Below are 21,457 nucleotides of genomic sequence, written 5' to 3' on the forward strand. Positions count from 1 at the left end.
AAATGTTTATTTTGCAGACAAAGGTGTTGTCTAAATGTATGCCAGTTAACCATGCATCATTTGGCAAGCAGTAATGTTGTTCTGAATTTTAAGTTACGCAGAAGCATTTTCCTGTCCCAAACAGTGGATATTTAGGTGGAGAGAAGGCATTATTGACGGTCACATTTGTTGCACTTAATTATTAGAGTGGTCTATGATGTTTAGTTTTGTAGAGTATCATTTATAATGGCCATCAGGGTCTACAATTAGTAATGGTTGATTTAGTCATGGGAATCTAATAGAGTGAGACCAACATATTACTGTTTGTCTACACAAACACATACACACAGAGTATATTGTCTTTTCCCCAAGTTATGGCTCAATGAACACATAAATGTTTGTATACACACAGCACAATAAGCGCAAAACGTATGAGGTTCAGCACTACAATGGACTAACTCCCAGAGTATCACAACTGTCAAATTTTGTGGGAGAGGTTAAAAAAGAAAGAAATGTGGATTGTCTATGATTTTTACATATTTAAAGCATAGATATAAATATAAATAAAGAATACACTCAGAAAAATCAGTTTTGTGAATACAAGAATAGTCCATGTTGAATTTGTGTTTCTACAGTAGATACTTTACATTAACATAGATTAAACGATAGAGCAATGTTGTAATCTGATACTGAACATGTAGTTGGCCTGAATATGGAGTTTTAGTTTGCGTGTGTAATTTACGTATGGATGTAATTACTTTACAATTAATTAGATGTTGGTAATTATGTTTCACGTTTCTTTGTGAGGGTTTTGTTTATGTGTTTTCTTGTTCAGGATTTTTTCATCATTGTGGCACATTATTTTTAAATATGCAGTTTTTTTAAAATATATTACAAGGAAAACAAACGCATTACCAGCAAGAGATGACTTTAATAATGCAGGAAGAGTGAAGGGAAGAAAAAGAAAGAAGAAGATGAAAGAGGTGGTATTGAATGCCTCTCTATAACAAAAACACACTGAGACATTAACGAGTTACCTGAAAAGCGAGGACTAAACAGGTAAAAATTTCTTCTGTTTAACTAGTTACTTCATTTTATAAACATTATGGAACCAAGTGTCAAGAAAAAGATTGACAAATATAGGGCAATGACATAAGAGGTCAATACTAGTCCTGGCATTTAAAAACATTGGCTATTGAAAGCATAGGTTGAAGTACAAGAAAGATACCTAATGTTATTCCAACATGAAACAAGGAAAAGCATATAGCCACTCTTTATTTAACAAGAAATATCAGTCTTATCATTTGGAGAAATATTGTATTTTTTTAGCATCCATTACATGTCTTTACCTCATATATTTCCAGGGCAATGTCCTTTATAAAATCTTCATCAACACCTGCCGGCTTGGTTTGTGCCATCTGAGCAAAGGTCGTGAGCAGACAAATTCCTTCAGAGTTGTTCATTGTTGCAAGGTAGGACTGGAAAGCTTCTCGATATTCTGGGTCTGCAAAGCACAAGAACCCAAGCAAGCTTAAACATTATTCATTTACAAAAATACTGTTAACATGAGAGTTTGAAAGACTTGACATCTTAAAGTCAGCATTTAAACCCGAGGAAGTACTGGTTCTTAATCGTGTACATGACTCAAAACTTGATTCATAGAACAGTTTGTGTCAGAAATTACACTAACTGCCAAGGCACAGACTTAAGATTGAAACCTACACAGTTAGAGAGTGCCTGACCATAAATCCCACGGACTACCTCAATAAATCTTCCAGTGTGGTACATGATCTACTGTTGTTTAGTATGAAGGGCTTAGTTTGCAGAAGATGTTGGCATAAAATGGATTACTTTAATTGATGCATGTTTGCAGATTAGCAAAAATGCTGCATTGCTGAGAGCAGTGAAGCGAGTACCTTTTGCCAGTTTGTTTCTTGCCAGGGATTGTTTAAGCATGCAAGATATATTGTTGCAGTGCCCTTCCCACAAAGGTTCAACCAGAGTTCAAAAACGGTTCCTTTAGGGGATAGGATGCTCTAAGCCAACACGAAAGAGTATTCTGAGATAAGGAAGAAGGCCTCTCAGGGGTTGTTCTGAGCCCCAAATTGGTATCACGAGAGAAGAGATGCACTTGGATGCGATTTAGTCATAAATGAATATCTGATATCTTTTCCAAACTACCGGTTCACCATAGCTCGGAACCAACCATGTAGATCATGTCAAGGTCTACACATTCCATCACAGAGAATGGATGCCAATCTGCTAGCTATAAAAGATTGTGACATCTATGAGACTTTGTGCACAGGTTCTAGGATTTCGCTGCACTGGCCTAGAACTATCTGGCCTTTTAGCTGTGACCGTCGGAGAAGGGTTTCTGGCATTGATTCAAGACATGTAAGAGATTTCATCTATGCTAACTGTACCTCATGTTAAAGACTGTTTATTAGCTGAGTTTATGTAACTGTTATGAAATACCACCAATGCTTTAATAATGTTGCTGCTATTAAATAAATGACTAACCTGCATTTGGTTGATGTTGCCATCTATTTATATATCTCTTTGACACCGGTCATAGATAAAAAGTTAAAGCTAGCAAAATACATTTTCCCAGGAAGGTAACTAGCATACAGTGAACACCCATAAAGTCCTAACTTGGTGTGAATATTTAGCATGGACGTTCACTAATGGCTTGTGTAATTACGGTCAGTGATGAAAAATATCTCTGCAGGTAAAGCTACAACATCAAACTATTCCTATTGTAAACAAAGTAGAGCATTGGAAAAACACAATAGGAGCAGCAAGAACTATGGTACAGGTGGTCCAATACAATGGTGCCAAGTGGACAAGGGACAGGGAGGATAAGTAATTTTTTATAAGAAACACTACCCGTGGAACTGTGATCTCCAGTGTTCCGGGAAATTAGCAACTTTGATTTAAAAATATCAATCTGAGGGTTCTAAACACAATTCAAGAGATCAATGGCAACCACTGAAGTTTCTGTTGAATCGAAGCCGCATAAACGTTTTGGGAGACAATGACCATTGTTCTTGTCGTAATGTTCTAAAACGTTTGGAGAATAGGTAAGATCTTCTTCAGTGCTCCTAAAACAGCTAATTACAGTAGTCTACAACTGAACTGCACAACTGTGGACTTGTAATGTTAATCTAGGATTGGATATAGTTTAGTCACAACTTTTAGACATAATATGCAGTTTTTCATTATCTGGTTTGTCTGAACGTCATTAGAACTTCTGGAATACCTGAATGCTATGGTAGACAATAGACGCTCACTGTACAATGGTTTTAGTTTGGCTAATACATACATTCACCCTGCTTTGAAAAGATCAGTCTTTTGTTTATCATTGTAAATCATAGCCAATTATGTTCCGTACAAACAATTTCTTAGTGCATTGATCAATGTTACTGCAGAGGGGGACAATGGCCTTTGGTTTCGAATACAGGTGGAACCACCTCCAGCTTCCAAATAGCAAGCTGTGGAGGGACTTTGTATGTATGCTGATTAGAATAGGGAACAGAGAATTTCAGGATCCTCCAATTTTACATTGGGTGCTGCTCCTTGACTTTGTCTATACCCTCTTCTCCTACGTAAACACTTGTTTGGAGCCTGTGACCCACTCTAAGCATTCCTAATCTTCTTGATTAGATCGAGTCCAGGTTACATTTCAGGGTTTGCTTCATAGCTACTGATGCATTGTGGTTTTTGTATGCCTTCTCTCAGGCTGAGATCCAGACATAAGATCTTCAGTGACTCAAATTATACTATGAACACTCTGTTATTAACACAGGAATGCTTTTCTGATCTTTTTCATGCATCACGGCCAAGTTCCGCAACAGGATCATCCCACGTTCCATTCTAAAGTTTAGTTCTGTCTACTTGTTACTTCCTGGAAACTCTATGCACTCCAGCAGAGAGCTGGGGGGTGGACATTACCTTCTCTCACATGCCCTCTCTTATAGCTAGCTCACAGACCTATTCTGTGGCGCAGTTAATCCTGCCCTCAGTGGTTATGAGCTAGAAGGAAGCTGGTTTCTAACTTCAGAATTAGTGCTATCAGTTGCCATTACTGGGAGCACTAACCTTCTACCCCTAAACTGCTCTGTGTACCTGAGACACATCCTGAATCCTGCTACTGCATTTGCAGTTTCTGCCTTGTTTCACCAGTTGGCTTGTGTACCACTGCGTTTTATCTGTTTCTTCCTTCTGTTAAAGTCTCACCTCATTTCAGACTTTCATTAATAGCCTGATAGCCTGAATTTTCGTCTCTTCCCTTCTGGGCCTCTTATCACTTATTTACAGAGTTGCGAGGTGGTTTTTTATCCCTTTTTTATCACTTTTGTCTGTAACCTAATTTTGAGTTCCAATGCAAGTTCCATGTATCGGTGAGCATTAGATGCCAGTGCTTCTTGGGTACATTCTTAAGTTCCTTGCTCTGAAACCTTGTTCATACTTTCCTATCCTTACTTGTCCGAATGCTTGTTGTGTACATCTTGCTCTTGATCTCTTATTTTCTGTTCTTGATGTTTAAAAACATGTTAATGATTTCTTGCCTTAGTTCTCTCCTAGCCATCTCTATTATTGCCTAAGATAGTGTTAGTGTAGTATTTATCTCTGACTCCTATTCTTTCGTATTCTCTGGTTTCCCACTATAGATCTTTATGTATCCTGTAGTGTGGTTATTATTTCCACACTGGTTTTAAGATCCATTTCAACATCAGTCCACTGTCTAGTGCAGCCATGTGTCCGTTTGCAGTCCATCTTGGTTCACCTTACGCTGAGGACAACAGTTTCTGTAACAGCAAGTTACAACTAGGAATAATATGACTTTTCGGTATGATTATGGTTATGAACAATCAGTTAGTATCAATGCAAAGGGTTTTCCCAGGCTATCGGCAGACCCTTTGTCATATACTAGTACATTCCTTACTGTGATCAAACCTTGCTACTCTTTACTATTGCCTGTCTGCTGTTATTTTAACTGGTGTTGCCGACCTACTCCACATATGACTGCCATATTCAATCATTTTAAAGAGATGTGAGCCATAACTCCACATTACCCTCAGCCCAAGACATTGTGCTCAATTTTCCAGCAAGATGTGATGGTCTAAACAAAGTAAAATGCAAGATATTATGACATCCTTTCTGGACTTCCAATTGCGATCCACTGTATACGACCCGGGTAAAAGTAAGAGCCTAAATCGGCATTTATGTCTGTAAGTTTGGAAAAGGGCAAATCATTCTTAAAGAAATGCAAGAAGAGATGCGCACACATAAAACACACAAAATAACCAAGTAACATGCTGGTTCACATTACTTCATGGTACCAGCTGATTGGAAAATATTGGAATAACTAGTCAGGAATGCAGGGTGATATGGTAGGGATGGGTGTTTTCATTCTCAGAGGTAATGCCAGCTCTCTATGATGAATCTTGTGAAAGAAGCTGCAGCACCATAGACAGAAGGTCAGAACTGTTGACTGACATGATCCAATACTTTACAAGGAGCAAAGGCATGCAGCCTCCTCTCTTCATGATTAAGAAACTTTAAAGGTTTGCTGTCCATCTTGTCCAATACCAGTAGTACACAGCTATCCCTGTCTTAGAGAGAAATGCAATCTGTGTCACCAGTAAGCAGGTAGGACGCTTTTGATCACTCATCTGAAGATCAGTTTACCAGAATCAGAGAGGAACAAACAAAAACATTTCCTCAAGCAAGTGACAAAGCGCCTGCTTTCTTTCGCTGATGTAAACCGGTGCGTGCACAAAATTCACATTTCAAAAACAGAATAGGATTCTCAATACCACAAAGAAAGGCACAACGTAGAAGTGCATTGTTAAACAAGCATTTGCAATATGTCTCGCGATAGGAAAGTTTGAGCTATTGGTATTGTAAATGACAATTTTTTTATTTTTGTTTTGTTTTTTTGAAAATAGCTAAATTAAGAGCTTTGTCATTTACAATGCCAATAGTTATAACTTTCGCAAATGTGACACCTAGAGCATTTGTAATGCAATATGTGTTGTATTTACGTGACTTACATGTATTGATATTACAAATAACAATGGCTTTTAATTTTTTTTAATAATTAATACTTAAATAAAAGTTATTGTAATTTATAATGGCAATAGCTTAAACTTCTGTAAATAACTTTTATGAAGATTATGTTCAGTGTATTTTATTGTGACGAAAATCCGAGAACAGAAGTGAAATATTAACATCTTTTTGTTACATTTGTAATAAAGCTTGAAACTTTGAGAGAACATATTTGAACCAGTTGTTGTTGAATGGTTGCGCAGATTGATGCTGTGGTGCCGCTGAGTGATGTTGTGGTGGCGGCGAGTGATGCTGTAGCGTTCAGTGATGCTGTGGTAGCTCATAGTGATGTTTTGGTGCCCCGAGTGATGCTGTGGTGGTGCTGAGTGATGCCGTATGCTATGCTATGTTTTGTTTTGCTATCCCATGTTTTGTTTTGTTATGCTATCCTATGCTTTGATTTGTTATGCTATGCTATGCTGTGTTCTGTTATGCTATGCTATGTTTTGTTATGCTATGTTATGTTATGCTATGCTTTGTTATGCTATGCTATGTTTTGTTATGATATGCTATGTTTTGATGTGTTTTATTATGTTATGCTTTGTTTAGCTATGCTATGTTTTGTTATGCTAAGCTATGTTTTGTTGTGTTTGGTATGGTATGCTATGTTTTGTTGTGTTTTGCTATGCTATGTTTTGTTATGCTATGCTATGTTTTGTTATGCTATGTTTTGTTATGCTATGCTATGTTGTGTTATGCTATGTTTTGTTATGCTATGCTATGCTTTGTTATGCTTTGTTATGCTATGCTAAGCTTTGTTTTGTTATGCTATGCTATGTTGTGTTTTGTTATGCTATGCTATATTTTGTTGTGTTTTGTTATGCTATGCTGCTTTGCTATGCTATGTTTTGTTATGTATGCTATATTTTGTTGTGTTTTGTTTTATGCTATGCTATGTTTTGTTGTGTTATGCTATGTTTTGTTATGCTATGTTTTGTTGTGCTATGCTTTGTTATCGTATGTTATGTTTTGTTATCATATGCTATGTTTTGTTGTGTTTTGTTATGCTATGTTTTGTTATACTATGCTATGTTTTGTTTTACTATGCTTTGTTATGTTATGCTATGCGTTGTTTTGTTATGCTATGTTTTGTTATGCTATGCTATGCTTTGTTTTGTTATGCTATGCTATGTTTTGCTATCCTATGCTTTTTTTGTTATGCTATGCTTTGTTTTGTTACTCTATACTATGTTTTGTTATGCTATGCTTTTGAGGGTGGGTGAGTGAGGGTGAGGGTGGGTGAGGGTGTGAGGGTGAGGGTGAGTGAGGGGGTGTGAGGGTGAGGGGGGTGAGGGTATGTTAGCGTGAGGGGGTGAGGGTGAGTGAGGGTGTGTGAGGGTGAGAGGGTGAGGGGGTGTGAGGGGGTGTGACGGTGAGGGGGTGTGAGGGTGAGGGGGTGTGAGGGTGAGTGAGGGTGTGCGAGGGTGAGAGGATTGTGAGGGTGAGGGGGTGAAGGTCAGGATGAGGATGAGGGTGTGTGAGGGTGTGTGAGGGGGTGTGAGGGTGAGGAGGTGTGAGGGTGAGGGGATGTGAGGGTGAGTGAGGGTGTGTGAGGGTGTGAGGGTGATGGGGTCAGGGGGTGAGGGTGATGGGGTCAGGGGGTGAGGGTGAGTGAGGGTGAGAGGGTTGTGAGAGTGAGGGGGTGTGAGGGTAAGGGTGTGTGAGGGTGAGGGGTGTGGGGTGTGAGGGTGTGAGAGTGAGGGGGTGTGAGGGTGAGGGGGTGTGAGGGTGAGGGGTGTGAGGGTGAGGGGGTGTGAGGGTGAGGGGTGTGAGGGTGTGAGGGTGTGAGAGTGAGGGGGTGTGAGGGTGAGTGGGTGTGAGGGTGAGGGGGTGTGAGGGTGAGGGGGTGTGAGGGTGAGGGTGTGGGGTTGTGAGGGTGAGGGTTGTGAGGGTGAGGGTGTGTGAGTGTGGGGGGGTGTGAGGGTGAGGGTGACGGGGGTGAAGGTGACAGGGTGAGGGTGTGTGAGGGGGTGAGGGTATGTGAGGGTGTGTGTGAGGGTGTGTGTGAGGGTGAGGGGGTGTGGGGGTGTGAGAGTGAGGGGGTGTGAGTGGATGAGGGGGTGTGTGGGTGAGGGTGAGGTTTGTGTGGGTGAGGTGAGGGTTGTGAGGGTGAGGGGGTGTGAGGATGAGAGGGCGAGGGGGTTTGGGGATGTGGGGGTGTGAGGGTGAGGGTGTGAGGGTGAGGGGGGTGTGAGGGTGAGAGTGACGGGGTGAAGGTGACAGGGTGAGGGGGTGTGAGGGGGTGAGGGTGAGGGTGTGTGAGGGTGAGAGGGTGTGTGAGGGTGAGGGGGTGTGAGGGTGAGGTGATGTGAGGGTGTTTTTTCTGTACTGTCTAAATATATGCCCGTGTTTTGCGGAGTTGTAGACTGGTTCCCTAGGTGCAAGTGTTTGGGTGGCCGTTCTTTGTGCCATCGACATAAGTACTCCCTGAGGACCTTACAAGGTCAGTGGGTGGTAGCTTTTCAAGCCTTCATTTCAATTAAGCGGGCGGTCGGAGAATAGGGTACCTTTGTGCATGGCTGTGTTTTGGGGGGCGTTAAGAGGGTAAGTCATCCTCGATGTTGCTGGAGCGTTTTGCAGTCATTTGGTGTTGTGATCAATGTGTGCTGTAAAAAAGACGGGCGGGCGTATTTTTTGCCCGGCATTGGTTAGTGTTATGTACACTCCTCAAAATGCGGATGCAGACAGGCATTTTTAAAACTTGTGGTCCAGTTGTGGTTGATGCAGAGATTCGTTTCTTGTTAAAACCTGTTTTGATGGTGATCGACAGTGGGTGCCTTTCTGCTGAGATCTGAGGGCATCGGAAGAGAGCGGCTCCTTCCCACTGTGATTAAACAAACACATGCCTCTTTTTTTGTTGACGTACTTTGGATGGAAGCCCTGGAGCGATGGCGCTTGAGGCCGCGCGGAGAGGACGAGGCTCAGGGACGGGCAGGAGGCTGAAGCTTTTCACAATAAAACATGGCCACTCGATGGCAGTGAGTATCCACCACATTAAACAAGCATGAAGTCAGGCTGATACAAAGAAGCCTCTCGGAGCAGTGAAAAACAAGCTCTCTGCATTGCGTGGGGAGGGGGGGCGGAGCGGATTCCTTTGAAGTCTGATGGAGGGGGGGCGGGGAGTGGATCCTCTGAAGTCTCATGCCAAGGCTCACAAGCTGATAACAAATGGTGTGTGATGTGATGTGCACGTGCCTGGCTCACATGAACTGTATTGAATCCGCTGTTTGGGGAGACTTTTCAGACCGCTTACTATAATCTCGCCTACCATCCCTACGGGATGGAATAGACTAGATCTAAAAAGGGAGAGTGTACAATAAGGAGAAAACCACATATACAATGCATGAAGCATCCTGCGGTTGACACACTAGGAATGAAAAGGGGAAATTAGGTGCATGTCTTGCTGTGCAGTGTAGAGAATGTGCATAGCACACAGCTTTGGTTTAAGACAGTTCAAATTCTACCAAAAGACCAGGCCATACAGGTTGGGAATCGAAGACAGCGAGCATGATGCAATATAAATGGTGTACATCTTTACCAATGTCAAATGCTCAAGAATAAAAAGATATTGGCATCACAGAAATGATGACACAATTACAATTAGAAAATACTGGACAAAGAAAAAAACCTACGTCTGAGTTTCTGTTTGCAGTCCCAAGGATACACAGAGGAGGAGATCTTTTCTAGATGTTGGTCTTCTGCACAGTGCATAATAAAGAACAACTTCCACAACATGCTGTTTGACAACGTTCCATAAGGCATTTCGGACATGAAAAGCCAAATTCCCAATCTGTGTTAATGGGAGACAAAGAGGCAATTTAACATAAATACCATCTTAAGATGTTCAGATGGCTTTTTGTAGAGGAACAGTTTCCCTTTAAAACAGAAGAAAATATTTTCAGTTAAGCCCAACACATCTCAATTTTTCATAATACTGGAATTCAATTACTCTGTCACTTAGCCAAATGTAATGTTTGACTTGTTAATTAATCTGCTAAAGGTATTATTAGACTATTTTCATGAGTGAATAACAGTAATAAAGAATGTATACCTCTTCTATTCCATAATGTTAGACACGTCAATTGATACATTATTAAAATAGTTTTCCGTGGTATTACCTTTTTATCTATTAGCAAATGTATTAAACTTTAAGTCACACACAAGTAAAATGTAAATGTCCAGTATTTGTAGAAAACATGTTAGTGAAAGTGTGCATAGCATTAATTAAATATGTTTGTTTATGGATGGCAATGCTTGTATTTCACTGGTTTAAGGTAGAGGCTGAATCTCATTTACCTGACAATGAAAGCTTAGCTATGCCAAGGGGCATATTTAAATGGTTCAGCAAAACCTACTCTACTCTATGCAGTTGCCAACCCTATGAAGTTGAATACGTGTTCCAAGAGGAATTTCTTTGCTGAGAAACCCCTTTATGATGGCAACAAAAACTGTATGTAAGGAAATGGGGTTTGTTATATGTTGTGGTCGTGCGACCTCACCAAGTAATAAACTCACAACCCTGTCTTGGGTTCAGTCGGGCTCGTTTGTCAAACCTTAGCCCAGTCAGGCCTCAACAACGAAATATAAAAAGCAGTTGGAAGTGCCAAAACAATTGAATAAGACTGAAACAAGAATCTCAAGAAATCCAACACCAGTTTATGAAAATAGACAGAGATTTTATAAATGTATGGACACCAAAACGAACAAAATCCACCAGAGGGTTCAGGAGATATAAATTCTTGAAGAAAACAATAAATCACAGCTTTTTAAGCAAGCGCAAACCAGCATTGGTAAGTACAGTGAAAACTGGAGTCATAAATCTTTTGGAAACTTTTAGCAAACCTTGACAAAGTTGTGCAGTCATTTCCAGATAGTTTAGGTGACCAGCTCCGACAGGGCGTGGATCAGGGGGACAACTAAAGTCCCTATGAACAGTTACCTTGTGGAAAAAGCCCTCTCTAGTCCAGTTCCAGTGTTAACGGCAAAACTCAACTGACTTCAATGGAGTGGTCCTGATGCAAGGCATGCAGGAAAATTACGATGCTCAAGGATGCTGCAGTTGTCGTTCCAGTGACGGGGTCTTCATGGGGCCACCCATCGGTCCACCAACACAGTGGGGTGATTTTAGCCACACATATTTATGTCCGCCGAAGTCTGGTGGGACTCCAGCCAAAAACAATTTGTCACTTGTCCTCTGGTCTTCAGTGGCGACGAAACAAGCAGTTCCCTTCAAATTACAATACATTTCCATCTGGGAGACCAAGATGCACTCCGATGACTCTCCAGGTTCCAGCAGACTCTGGTGTAATTTTTGAGCATTGGAACTTGGCCTTCCAGACCGTAATTTTTCTTTCTGGGGAGTTTTATATAGTTCAAAGGGATCAGAGCGCTTTACATGAGCACCAGTTGCGTTACAAATGGACACATTCATTTTGTTAGGTACGGAATCACAGGATGTTGAGCATTCCTGCTGAGACTCGAACAGTGGCTTCTAAGCTTTGAGGTCGGCCTCTCTAGCCATTAGGAGATATCCTCACGCTTCAACGGTGAGCGACAAGCTCACAATCTGAGCTACAAACTTACCATGGCAGGCTTTTGTGGTCCGGGTGCTGAAACAAGTCAGTCAACTGACTCTTGGAGTCTCTTCTGATTGATGCTGGGGACAAATTTTCCTCGAGCACGGCACCACAGACTTCTCTTTGCTAGCCCAAGAATCAGCAGGTGCAGGTCAAGCTCTCTTTGAGAGCCCCAATTCAGAAATTAGCATTGCTGAAATATCAGCATGTAACCCTGTGCTCGGCAATGAAGCTACCAGATTTTCAATAATAAGAACAACAATGTTTTTATTGTTACTGTTAGTACCTTTAAAACATGAAAATACAGGTTCAACATTTTATTATAATGCACTTTGTCTTTAGGACGCAGTAGGCCTTTTTAGGGTTGGCTTACAAACATTAAAAAGAAGGCTTAGGGTTTACTATGATTGAAATGAAAAGCCAAGTTAGCAATGTAAACTGCTCTGCCAGCCAGCAATGGAAGGCTGGGAGTTACGTTTTTGCCATGTCACAGTCTCAACTAATGCTACATTACAGGAGAGACACTTTACGTTACAGGCCCTAGGTACCCCTGGCACCCTATAATAAGGACTTACAAGTAAGTTAACTTAAGCCAATTGGCCAATTAAACATACCATTTTAAAAGGTCAGAGCACATACATGTACTGAGTCCTGATTAGCAGGGCTCAGGGTATTTCAGAGGGTTCAGTAGCTAAATATCGAGGTACCGAATATCGACTGACCAAAATATTGACTCCAAAATATCTAGGCACAGAATATAGAATGCCTATCTACAAACAGGTAAGTACTAAAATATCTATTCCAAAATATAGAAAGTTAAAATATAGTTAACTAAAATATCGAATGTTTTAAATGTATTAAAAATACTATAAAAGTAATTAAATAATAAACACAATTATATAAAACATAGTTAAAATAATGTAAAAAAGCTTACATTGTAAAAATAATAAATGTAATGTAAATTGTTTTTAAATATTTATTTAATTATTATAAAATAATTATTCATCTTAATTATAAAATATTTAGAACATTATTAAAAATATATTGACACATATAAATAAACATATTATTTAAATATAAAAATAAATAATATATAATAATTAAAATAATTAAAGTAATAATTTTTATGTTAATTAATAATGAGTGCAACAGTAGTGAAAGCGTTGGATAGCGTAGGGGTAAAAATTACTATTCCCACTCCAGTGAGTACAACAGTAGGGAAAGCATTGGATAGCGTATGGGTAAAAATGACTATCCTCACTCCAGAGAGTGCAACAGTAGGGAAAGCGTTGTATAGCGGGAGTGTAAAAATCACTATTCCCACTCCAGAGAGGGCAACAGTAGGGAAAGCGTTGGATAGCGTAAGGGTAAAAATTACTATTCCCACTCCAGAAAGTGCAACAGTAGGGAAATTGTTGGATAGCGGGAGGGTAAAAATTACTATTCCCACTCGAGAGTGCAACAGTAGGGAAAGCGTTGGATAGCGGAAGGGTAAAAATTACTATACCCACTCCAGAGAGTGCAACAGGAGGGGAAGCATTGGATAGCGGGAGGGTAAAAAGTACTAGTCCCACTCCAGAAAGTGCAACAGTAGGGATAGCAGGAGGGTGACATTACTATTCCCACTCCAGAGAGTGCAACAGTAGGGAAAGCGTTGGATAGTGGGAGGGTAAAAATTATTATTCCCACTCCAGAGAGTGCAACAGTAGAGAAAGTAATGATCTAATATTTAAATAAGAATAAATGAATTATCAATACCATTTTAAAATTAATTAAAATTAATTACCAATTACAAAGTATTTAATAATTAATTATTAACACCAATAAATGTTATTTATTAACAATGAATTACCTATTAATAATTAACAACCAATTAATTTTCAATACCAAAAATGTAATAAGATTTTAAAAAATACCAATTAATGAATAATCACCAATGAATTAATTATCAATACATATAAATATATATTTACTTAATTACAATTAAGTTACTTCCCACCCTATTCCCTTATAACCCACAACCCACTCCAAATAATACATTAAAACAATTAACATAATTATCAATTAATCAATTAATTAAAACTTAAATACCAATTTATAAAAAATGGTTACCAATTGATAATTCACAATTAATTAATTATCAATACATACAAATAAATATACATATTTACGTAATTACAATTAAATTACTTCCCACCCTATTCCCCTATAAACCCACAACCCACTACAGAACTAAAACGCAAAATTAAATTAAAAATAATTATTAATTCATAAAAACGAATATTTAATTTACTATAATTAAATTACTTCCCACCCTATTTGCCTATAAACCCACAACCCACTACGGAATTAAATTACGCAAAAATTAAATAACATAACATTTATTATTTTAAAAAAATGAAACGTACATTAAAAATATAATATATATTTTTAACACATATACTAGTATACATAACGCAAAAATCCATATTATGGAAAAAGATATTTTAAATTCGATATTATGGAAATCAATATTTATTACCTTAATTTCGATACTCTAACCAACTATATTTTGGGAATTCGATATTCTGTCCTTTCTACATTTTTGATTCGATATTCTGGGCAGTCGATATTTCTGAATCAATACTTAGGGTGTTCACCATTTCAGAGATGTTACATTAGTGCCTAATTGACAAAATGGGGCCAGAAGTGGGATGGGCATGCAAAAAAGCCTGTCTCTGCACACAGTACATGGAAGTTAGAAGAGGTAAATTTAGTAGGTGAAGATGCATGATTTATTGAAAGTGAATAAAATATCCCCAGTCGGCTAGGACGCCGGCCACGGAGCACCGACGGGCAGAGCGGTGCTTCACTTTCCCCTGAACCACTGCCAGGTGGGGTGAGGCTGTCCTACCTTACAGATTAAGTGAACAACACTAACTGTAATGGCATTTGGATCATACAGGTGACTCCTTGCACTTGTTTCACATCTCCTGTTGTCACTTTATATTTTCTCCTATATATTTTTTCACTTTTGTGCAGTAGCACTAGTCTTATTTTCCTGGTCCTGATGAAAGCAAGGGCGCAATAGTCCAAATTTGCTGAAACATGTCGACCTCACCTCAGACGGTCTACCAAATTTGACTGCCTTAGGATATATCTTTTAATCTTGGTATTGAGAGCATCCACTGAATAAAGGTTGTTCCGTGCTCTCTAAACCAATTTTAACACACCTCCCCTGTTTTGGTTTCTTTTTTTTCTTCACTCACAGTTATTTGCACTGCACACCCCAGTCCCAAAATTTCTCTCCACTCATTAAGATCGAGTGGTAGACCACACTGTAATTGGAACAACAAAGGGGACCTCCTAACCACCAGGTCTTCCTTTGATTGTAATACAAACTTTCTCAGACGGGTGGTCCGGATAAATCCCAAATGATGAAGGGCGGATCCGAGTGGTGACTGATGGTTATTTTCCTCATCCCTTGAGAGTCTTTGTGTTCATCATGATGACCTCTAGTTAAGGAAGGGGCTGTGGTCTGTTGGGTGGGTATCCTATACCTTTGAACTCTTTCCTTTATTCCAGACCCTCTGGTACCTGTTGTTATTATCAATAAAATATTATATACTGTTACTCCAAAGTAACTGGTTCAGAAAGTGAGTGGAATATGCAGCTATTTATTATATGTGTTGCGTATCTTGAAGTGGCAGAGAAAAGAGCTTACCATAAAAACTGGATTTATAGCAGGATTTAGACCCATGTCCTGGAAACACTGGACAGGGAATGTCATCTTCTGTACTCAGCACAGACTAGGTATGGCTTTAAGCAGGTCCTGGGAACCTCATCACAGGTATCAGGCAATAAGTAATGGGAACAGGACAAGGTTTTCACCCATGTCCTATAATCAATCAATCAATCAATCCACCAGCCACTAAAAATAAGGGAGTATTCTTTGGCTGTGTCCAATACAGCCACACACCAGAACTCGACTCCATTCCCTAGTTTTAACTGAGCAAATGATGTAGCCTTGTCCAGTGGCCACTGGAATCAAGGTAAGGTCTTTTGGCCACTAACTGCTGGGCACATCTGACTAATGCACCCATCGGGCAGAGGTTATGGCCTTTGGCTACAAATAGTACCTTGTGCCCTGGCTCTAGTATTCACTATCTGAGGCCTGTGCCAAGATATTTCTTGGAATGGCCAGCGGCACAAGGTAAAGCCAGCCCGGCTTGTAGAAGACAAAGGGCTACCATATGCTAGGCATTCACTTTGCACATTTCCTGCGCAAAATATGTCTTACGTCCTTTGTTTTAAGCTTATACCCTTTTCTTGAACCTGTCTGAGGTTTATTTTGACACCTACAAAAATAAAAGGATTGTTAATATTCTGAACAGGGCTTTACATACTGGTTTACAATCCAGAATATGTGTTCACAGATTTAGACTCTCTTGTGGGGGGGGATAACAGATTTGGCATGCCTTGAACACTCTTAAGATGACCTAAATATGTAGAAAAAAGGTTGTGTGGAAGCTGTGTTTTACTTTCAAATGGAATCCATCTTGTTTTCTCTCATCTTATGATACTCAATGATGAAAAGGCCTGAAAAATGTGTGCAGAGGTCGGATGACCTCAGATAAACTAATTTACACTGCTGAACAGTTTGTAACGCCTGGCTTGCTCAAGGACACCTCAGATGAGACGCATTTCTTTACTCGCCCAGCAACTGCCACTCATATCAATAGCCACATATAGCTAAGGCCAAGTGCCAGCATTTGATTGGACAGGTATTGAGCAAATACTGTGTGTTGATGCACTGTATGTCTCAATGGCCAGCATGTGGTTATCACACTTGGCGCCAGCTTGAATCAAGCTTTTATCACAAGATATTACTCTTCTATGATCGGTTGGATGCTTAATGCTTGTATAATGCTTGCATCTTCTGACCAGCAACACACCATAAATTTGTTCATAATTTTGAACAAATATTAATTTCTGTATTATGATTGGATATGTATCAACACAGCTTTTGTCGTTTTTGTTTATAAAAGGTTTAATGAAAGTTCTGCAAATTGCTGCATAGCCCATGTTCCAGTGACTCACGTATAAACACTGCTTAAGAAACTTGACAATTGTCTGTGTTTCTTTAATTCAGCTTCCACAGTTGCATTTTGTTTACAGTTAATAAAAACTGTAATCTAACCTATGTTGTCAATAGTTCGGTCCTGTCTCAGAAAATATTAGCTTTTCAATATTTGCTGTCACTTATCCATGTTTCAGTTTTCCCTAACTAAGCCTTAATGTATACACTCTCATTGAATTTTACAGAAACAAAATGTCAGTGATAACCCTGGCTGTCACTTTCGATCATATATCATTGATAAGATTGAAACAGTAGATTTTTCTTATCACAATTAGAATTTTAAACAATTCATTTTATTTTAGGGTATTTGTAGAGAGATGCATGACGCAAACATGCAGCCCTGGGGCAATTTGAATGAGGGGTACATGTCTGCTGATAAACAGCACTGCATGGTTTTTCTAACAAGAACTTTTGCAAAGCTGCAAGTGAGAACAGTGAGCAATGCTAAAATACTTAAGTCTCTCCTTATTTATTTATTTATTTTTTTATTTTACACATTTGTAGAGCGCTCTGTTACCCGGAGGTGTCCTGGCGCTGGAAGGATAGGCTGGTGTGAAGGAGCGTGCTTACAGAGTGAAGAGCCAAGTTTTAAGTCCTCTTGGAAAGAGCCGAGTGTGCACGGTAACAAAACAGAAATGTTGTGTGCTAAATATCATTTACAAAAATATTGCTGCATTGGAGTTAATGATAAATAATCCAAACCAAACAGGATGATGTAACTGACATTCAGCATATGTCATTTCTGTCAGACAATGTTTTTGCTGATAATATTCTGCCCTACAACCCTTGCCAGGCAGTTCGGGATGGACTGTTCCCATGAGAAGCGGGATCAGTACTGATTTGAATAAGGAGGGAGTCTAGAGTGGCACAGTGGGAGAAAAAAGATGGTTTGAAATCCTGCCCTGAGCAATTGCCAGTGGTTAAACTATTTGCAAGTATTCATGCCATCACCTTTTGTGTGTTTGATGGAAAACCCTAAATGTCCAGGGGCATACCCAGACATGGGTCCCTTGCGTGTTGCACCACAGGATCCAAGCTATGCCACAGTGACAAGGCCTAATAAGGCTGAATCCAGTCTAGGGTTGCTCGTGGTCGCCTATTGAAGGGGTATTCGCCTGGCAGTTCAAAATGGACTATTCCCAAGAGGACAGAGTCAGTACTGATTGCCTAGAGTTTGCCTCTGTCTAGAGCACAGTGGGCAAAAAATGATAAGTTGAAATGATGCCCTGAGCAACCACCAGTGGCTAGATTATTTGCAAGCATTCATCTAGGACTAGTGACTTGCCTTATTGTTGGACATGTAATTTGAGAGCAAGGTGACGCCTTCTCCAACAGTGTAGTCCCGGAATTAAGTGCACGTTGCTAGTGGTATGCACAATGGGCTTTATGCACTACATATTCATTTATCATATCTTCATCATATATGGCATGGGATCAAAGATCAATCAAAAAAGATTATAGAGCTCAATATGACAAACAAGAGAATCAACTTCACCCAAGACATTAGAAGACATCAAATAACTTTCCTGGGCATATTGCTAACATATTGGTAAACCTAATCAATGGTCAAATTAACACAGACATTTACAGTTGGCCCACTAACAGAAACAATTGCGTTTGTTACAAGAGTTTACATCAGCACTCACTGAGGAAGCATTTTCCAGACTTTCAACTATTATGAACCAAAAGACTAGCCTCAGACTCAGAGGTTTACAAGAATAAATATGAAATAATGTGCCTTTCAGAACTAGCAACATTCATAATTCTTCTATTTTTTATCTTTCAAGTGGTGTAAATTAAAGATAGATATAGAAGATATATAAGAAGAATAAAAATTCTTTGAGCACAGTATTGAATTTTCAAAAATTCTTTGATAACAACAAATTGCGTACAATTACGTACAGGGTCTAAATGAAGTCACTCAGGAGTGCCAGACTCCAATAGAGGGTGGAGTGATATTTGTACGTCATTCACCCCAACAATGAAGTCTTTAGTCAGGGAAAGTTACTGATCAGTAGACAAAAACTGAGGCATGTTTGAAGTAGAGGTAATGGCAGGTTTTATGAAGGGATGCAATAGCACTCTCAAAAATAGTATGGGTGTGTGGTGTCAAATACAACAATTCAGATACATTTGCTCAGACACAAGTATATTGCCAGACGTTACCTTTTAGCCTTTAGAACGTAAAGAACAGCTCTGAGAAACAGTTCATCATATTCCAGCTGCAATTTCTCTAGGGAGTATAGTGGCGCATTCTTCTCTCCATCTTTGTTGTAGTAAATATACTGGGCCCAGTGATCACTCACATAACACAGTGTCATCCTGTTAGGTAGGACAATGAAACACTTATGAATTTTTATAGCAAGCCTTAAACATGAGCCATACAAACACTTTTGGTCTTGTGGGTGTGTATGCCTACTCAATGTAACTCCCTAGTTGTATGGTCCTCACATCTAGTCTATATTCTTCTCCACTAGAAATGAAGGGCATCGCCTTTTAGTGTCCTTATTATTTGTTGTGTTTAGAACAAAGCTGAAATGAAATCCCAGGCGTCCTAAATGATGTAGAATAGCATTAGAATTATATTTGCACATCTTGCTGGGTACAATGACTAGAGCCGACATTAGAGTTCAAACCTCCAAATATTTGGTCCAGAATATTCGCTTCTTTCAAGGCAACTGGATGATAAAATTATAGGCATCAATCTAAACAACACACACTCTCCTATGGCCATTTAATTCAGACTTCTTCGCCCAAATCTAGCACTAAGGAGAAGAGAAAAAACACACTTTAGATTCTAATATCAAACGCAAGCTTAGAATTATGTCATGATCAAAAGGCAATGACTATAAGTAGAGAGCCGTCATCACCAATTTTTTCCTAAGGACCAGCAACAACTGCAGTCAAAAGGAGAGTAAATAGCTTAAACCTCGAACTTGGCTCTTAATCCGTAAAAAATATCCATGTTAACTGCAAGGGATTCAGGCTTGGTTCAAGAAATACACTGGTTGGTATAGGCAATCTAAATCTGTGCATATTGTAAACATCAACTAACCGTCAGGATCTCCATCTCTCACAAATATACCCTCCTGTAGGAAGCTGGGATTTTGTTCCAATTGTCCCTCACCCCCCACACTTTTTATCCCGTTTGACTACTAGATGATGGTTTTCAGCTCTGACAGTTCACTGAGGCCTGCTAAACAGACCTCAGTGCCAGTGGTCTAAAGTCTAATTGTAACCCAATTGGCATAGAGTTAAGCACCCCTGCAAGCCCTAGTAAATAGTACCCCTGGTACATAGGGCATGGGTACTAAAGAGGGTCTCTAAGGGCTGAAGCATTTCATAAGACATCCTAACGGACCCACACACAAATTGCATGCTGGTACCATTGCAAACAGCGTGTCATGGTGCAGACCATGAGAGAAAACACGACATGGCACAGTCACTGTGTGCCATGCCAAAGTCACTGCATGTAATATATGTAAGTCACCCGATAGCATGCCTTGTAGCTCTAAGACAGGGTGCATTATACTACATGCGAGGGCATATCTGCCTGAGTACATATTCCCCTGTGCAATCCACTTCAATTACTAGATGGCACAGAAAGCTAACCTAGGTATATCTACTAGGCACTGGTCATTACTAGTTCCAAAGCTGCATTATGGTTTTACCAAAAATACTGGTGTTGGTTATCAAACCAGTTCCTTAATAAATATGTGCTGATGCCAGTATAGATTTATTATTCACTCATAGAGCACCTTAGAGATGCCCCCTGAAACATTACTATTCTTCTAGCGTGCTGGCTGACTGGATCCTTCCAGCCTGCCACCACAGACACGTCTAACCCACTGCAGGTGAGAGCCCATGCTCTCAGGAGGTCAGGAACAATTACTTCTCTGGCAGGAGGTGTTATTACCTCACACCTGCTCACACATGCCTACAAAGCCCTCCACAACATCAGACCCTAATACCTCAATGAACGAATCTCCTTCCCCAACCCCAAGAGAAACCTTCCTTCAGCCGACCTCGCCCTAGCCACCATCCCTCGTTTCCAAACGGCCAGAGCAGGTGGTAGAGCTTTCGCCTACCTGCAGCCAAGACCTGGAACGAACTCCCCCTTCACAACGGAAGAAGCTCAAACTGCAATAGTTCAGAAAGGATCTCAAGACCTGGCTCTACGAATGGCCAAGGGAGCTGCTCAGGCCACCTCCCCCAGCACCTTGAGATCCTCACGGGTGAGTAGTGCACTCTACCAAACCTTGATTGATTGATTGATTGATCACCTCCTCCAGCAGGATGGCTAGTGAACCTGCATACAAAGGCCAGGTACTTCAAAGTCCCGGCCGCATTTGATATGCGGCCACTGCTTCCCCTAGACCTGAGAGATGCCACTGCCTGCCCTAAGACCCATTTGACACTAGAGCAGGTGGGTAATTAGCTATACAAGTAGGCATGTTGCACTACCAGGCCAATCACACCCCTAAGGTAGGCGGCCTGATGTGCTCCAAGATCTAAGAATTCAACCATCTTGTTTTCGGTGGAATAAGAAACTCAGGGACAGGGTTATGCACACTCTACACAGGGATTGGTCATATAGGGGGAGTAGTGACCTCCAGGATAAGTAGCCCATTGGCTACTACCCTTCACTCCCCTGAATGGCCCTAAATTCAGT

The 21,457-nt window shown here is 40.1% G+C and overlaps 1 protein-coding gene across 1 annotated transcript in view; it reads right to left on the reverse strand.

The window, feature by feature from the left end:
- Positions 1 to 21,457, reverse strand: part of EPG5 (ectopic P-granules 5 autophagy tethering factor) — a 682,187-nt gene that overhangs the window by 532,150 nt on the left and 128,580 nt on the right. Inside the window, exons 10-12 of the mRNA XM_086960335.1 lie at positions 18,952 to 19,107; positions 9,723 to 9,880; positions 1,329 to 1,483 (exon numbers count right to left, since the gene is read on the reverse strand). Of these exons, the coding sequence (XP_086816461.1) occupies positions 1,329 to 1,483; positions 9,723 to 9,880; positions 18,952 to 19,107 (469 nt within the window). The remainder of the gene's footprint in view (positions 1 to 1,328; positions 1,484 to 9,722; positions 9,881 to 18,951; positions 19,108 to 21,457) is intronic.

This window comes from Lissotriton vulgaris, chromosome 3_1 (genome assembly GCF_964263255.1).
Source record: "Lissotriton vulgaris chromosome 3_1, aLisVul1.2, whole genome shotgun sequence".
In the NCBI taxonomy this organism is placed as follows: domain Eukaryota; kingdom Metazoa; phylum Chordata; class Amphibia; order Caudata; family Salamandridae; genus Lissotriton; species Lissotriton vulgaris.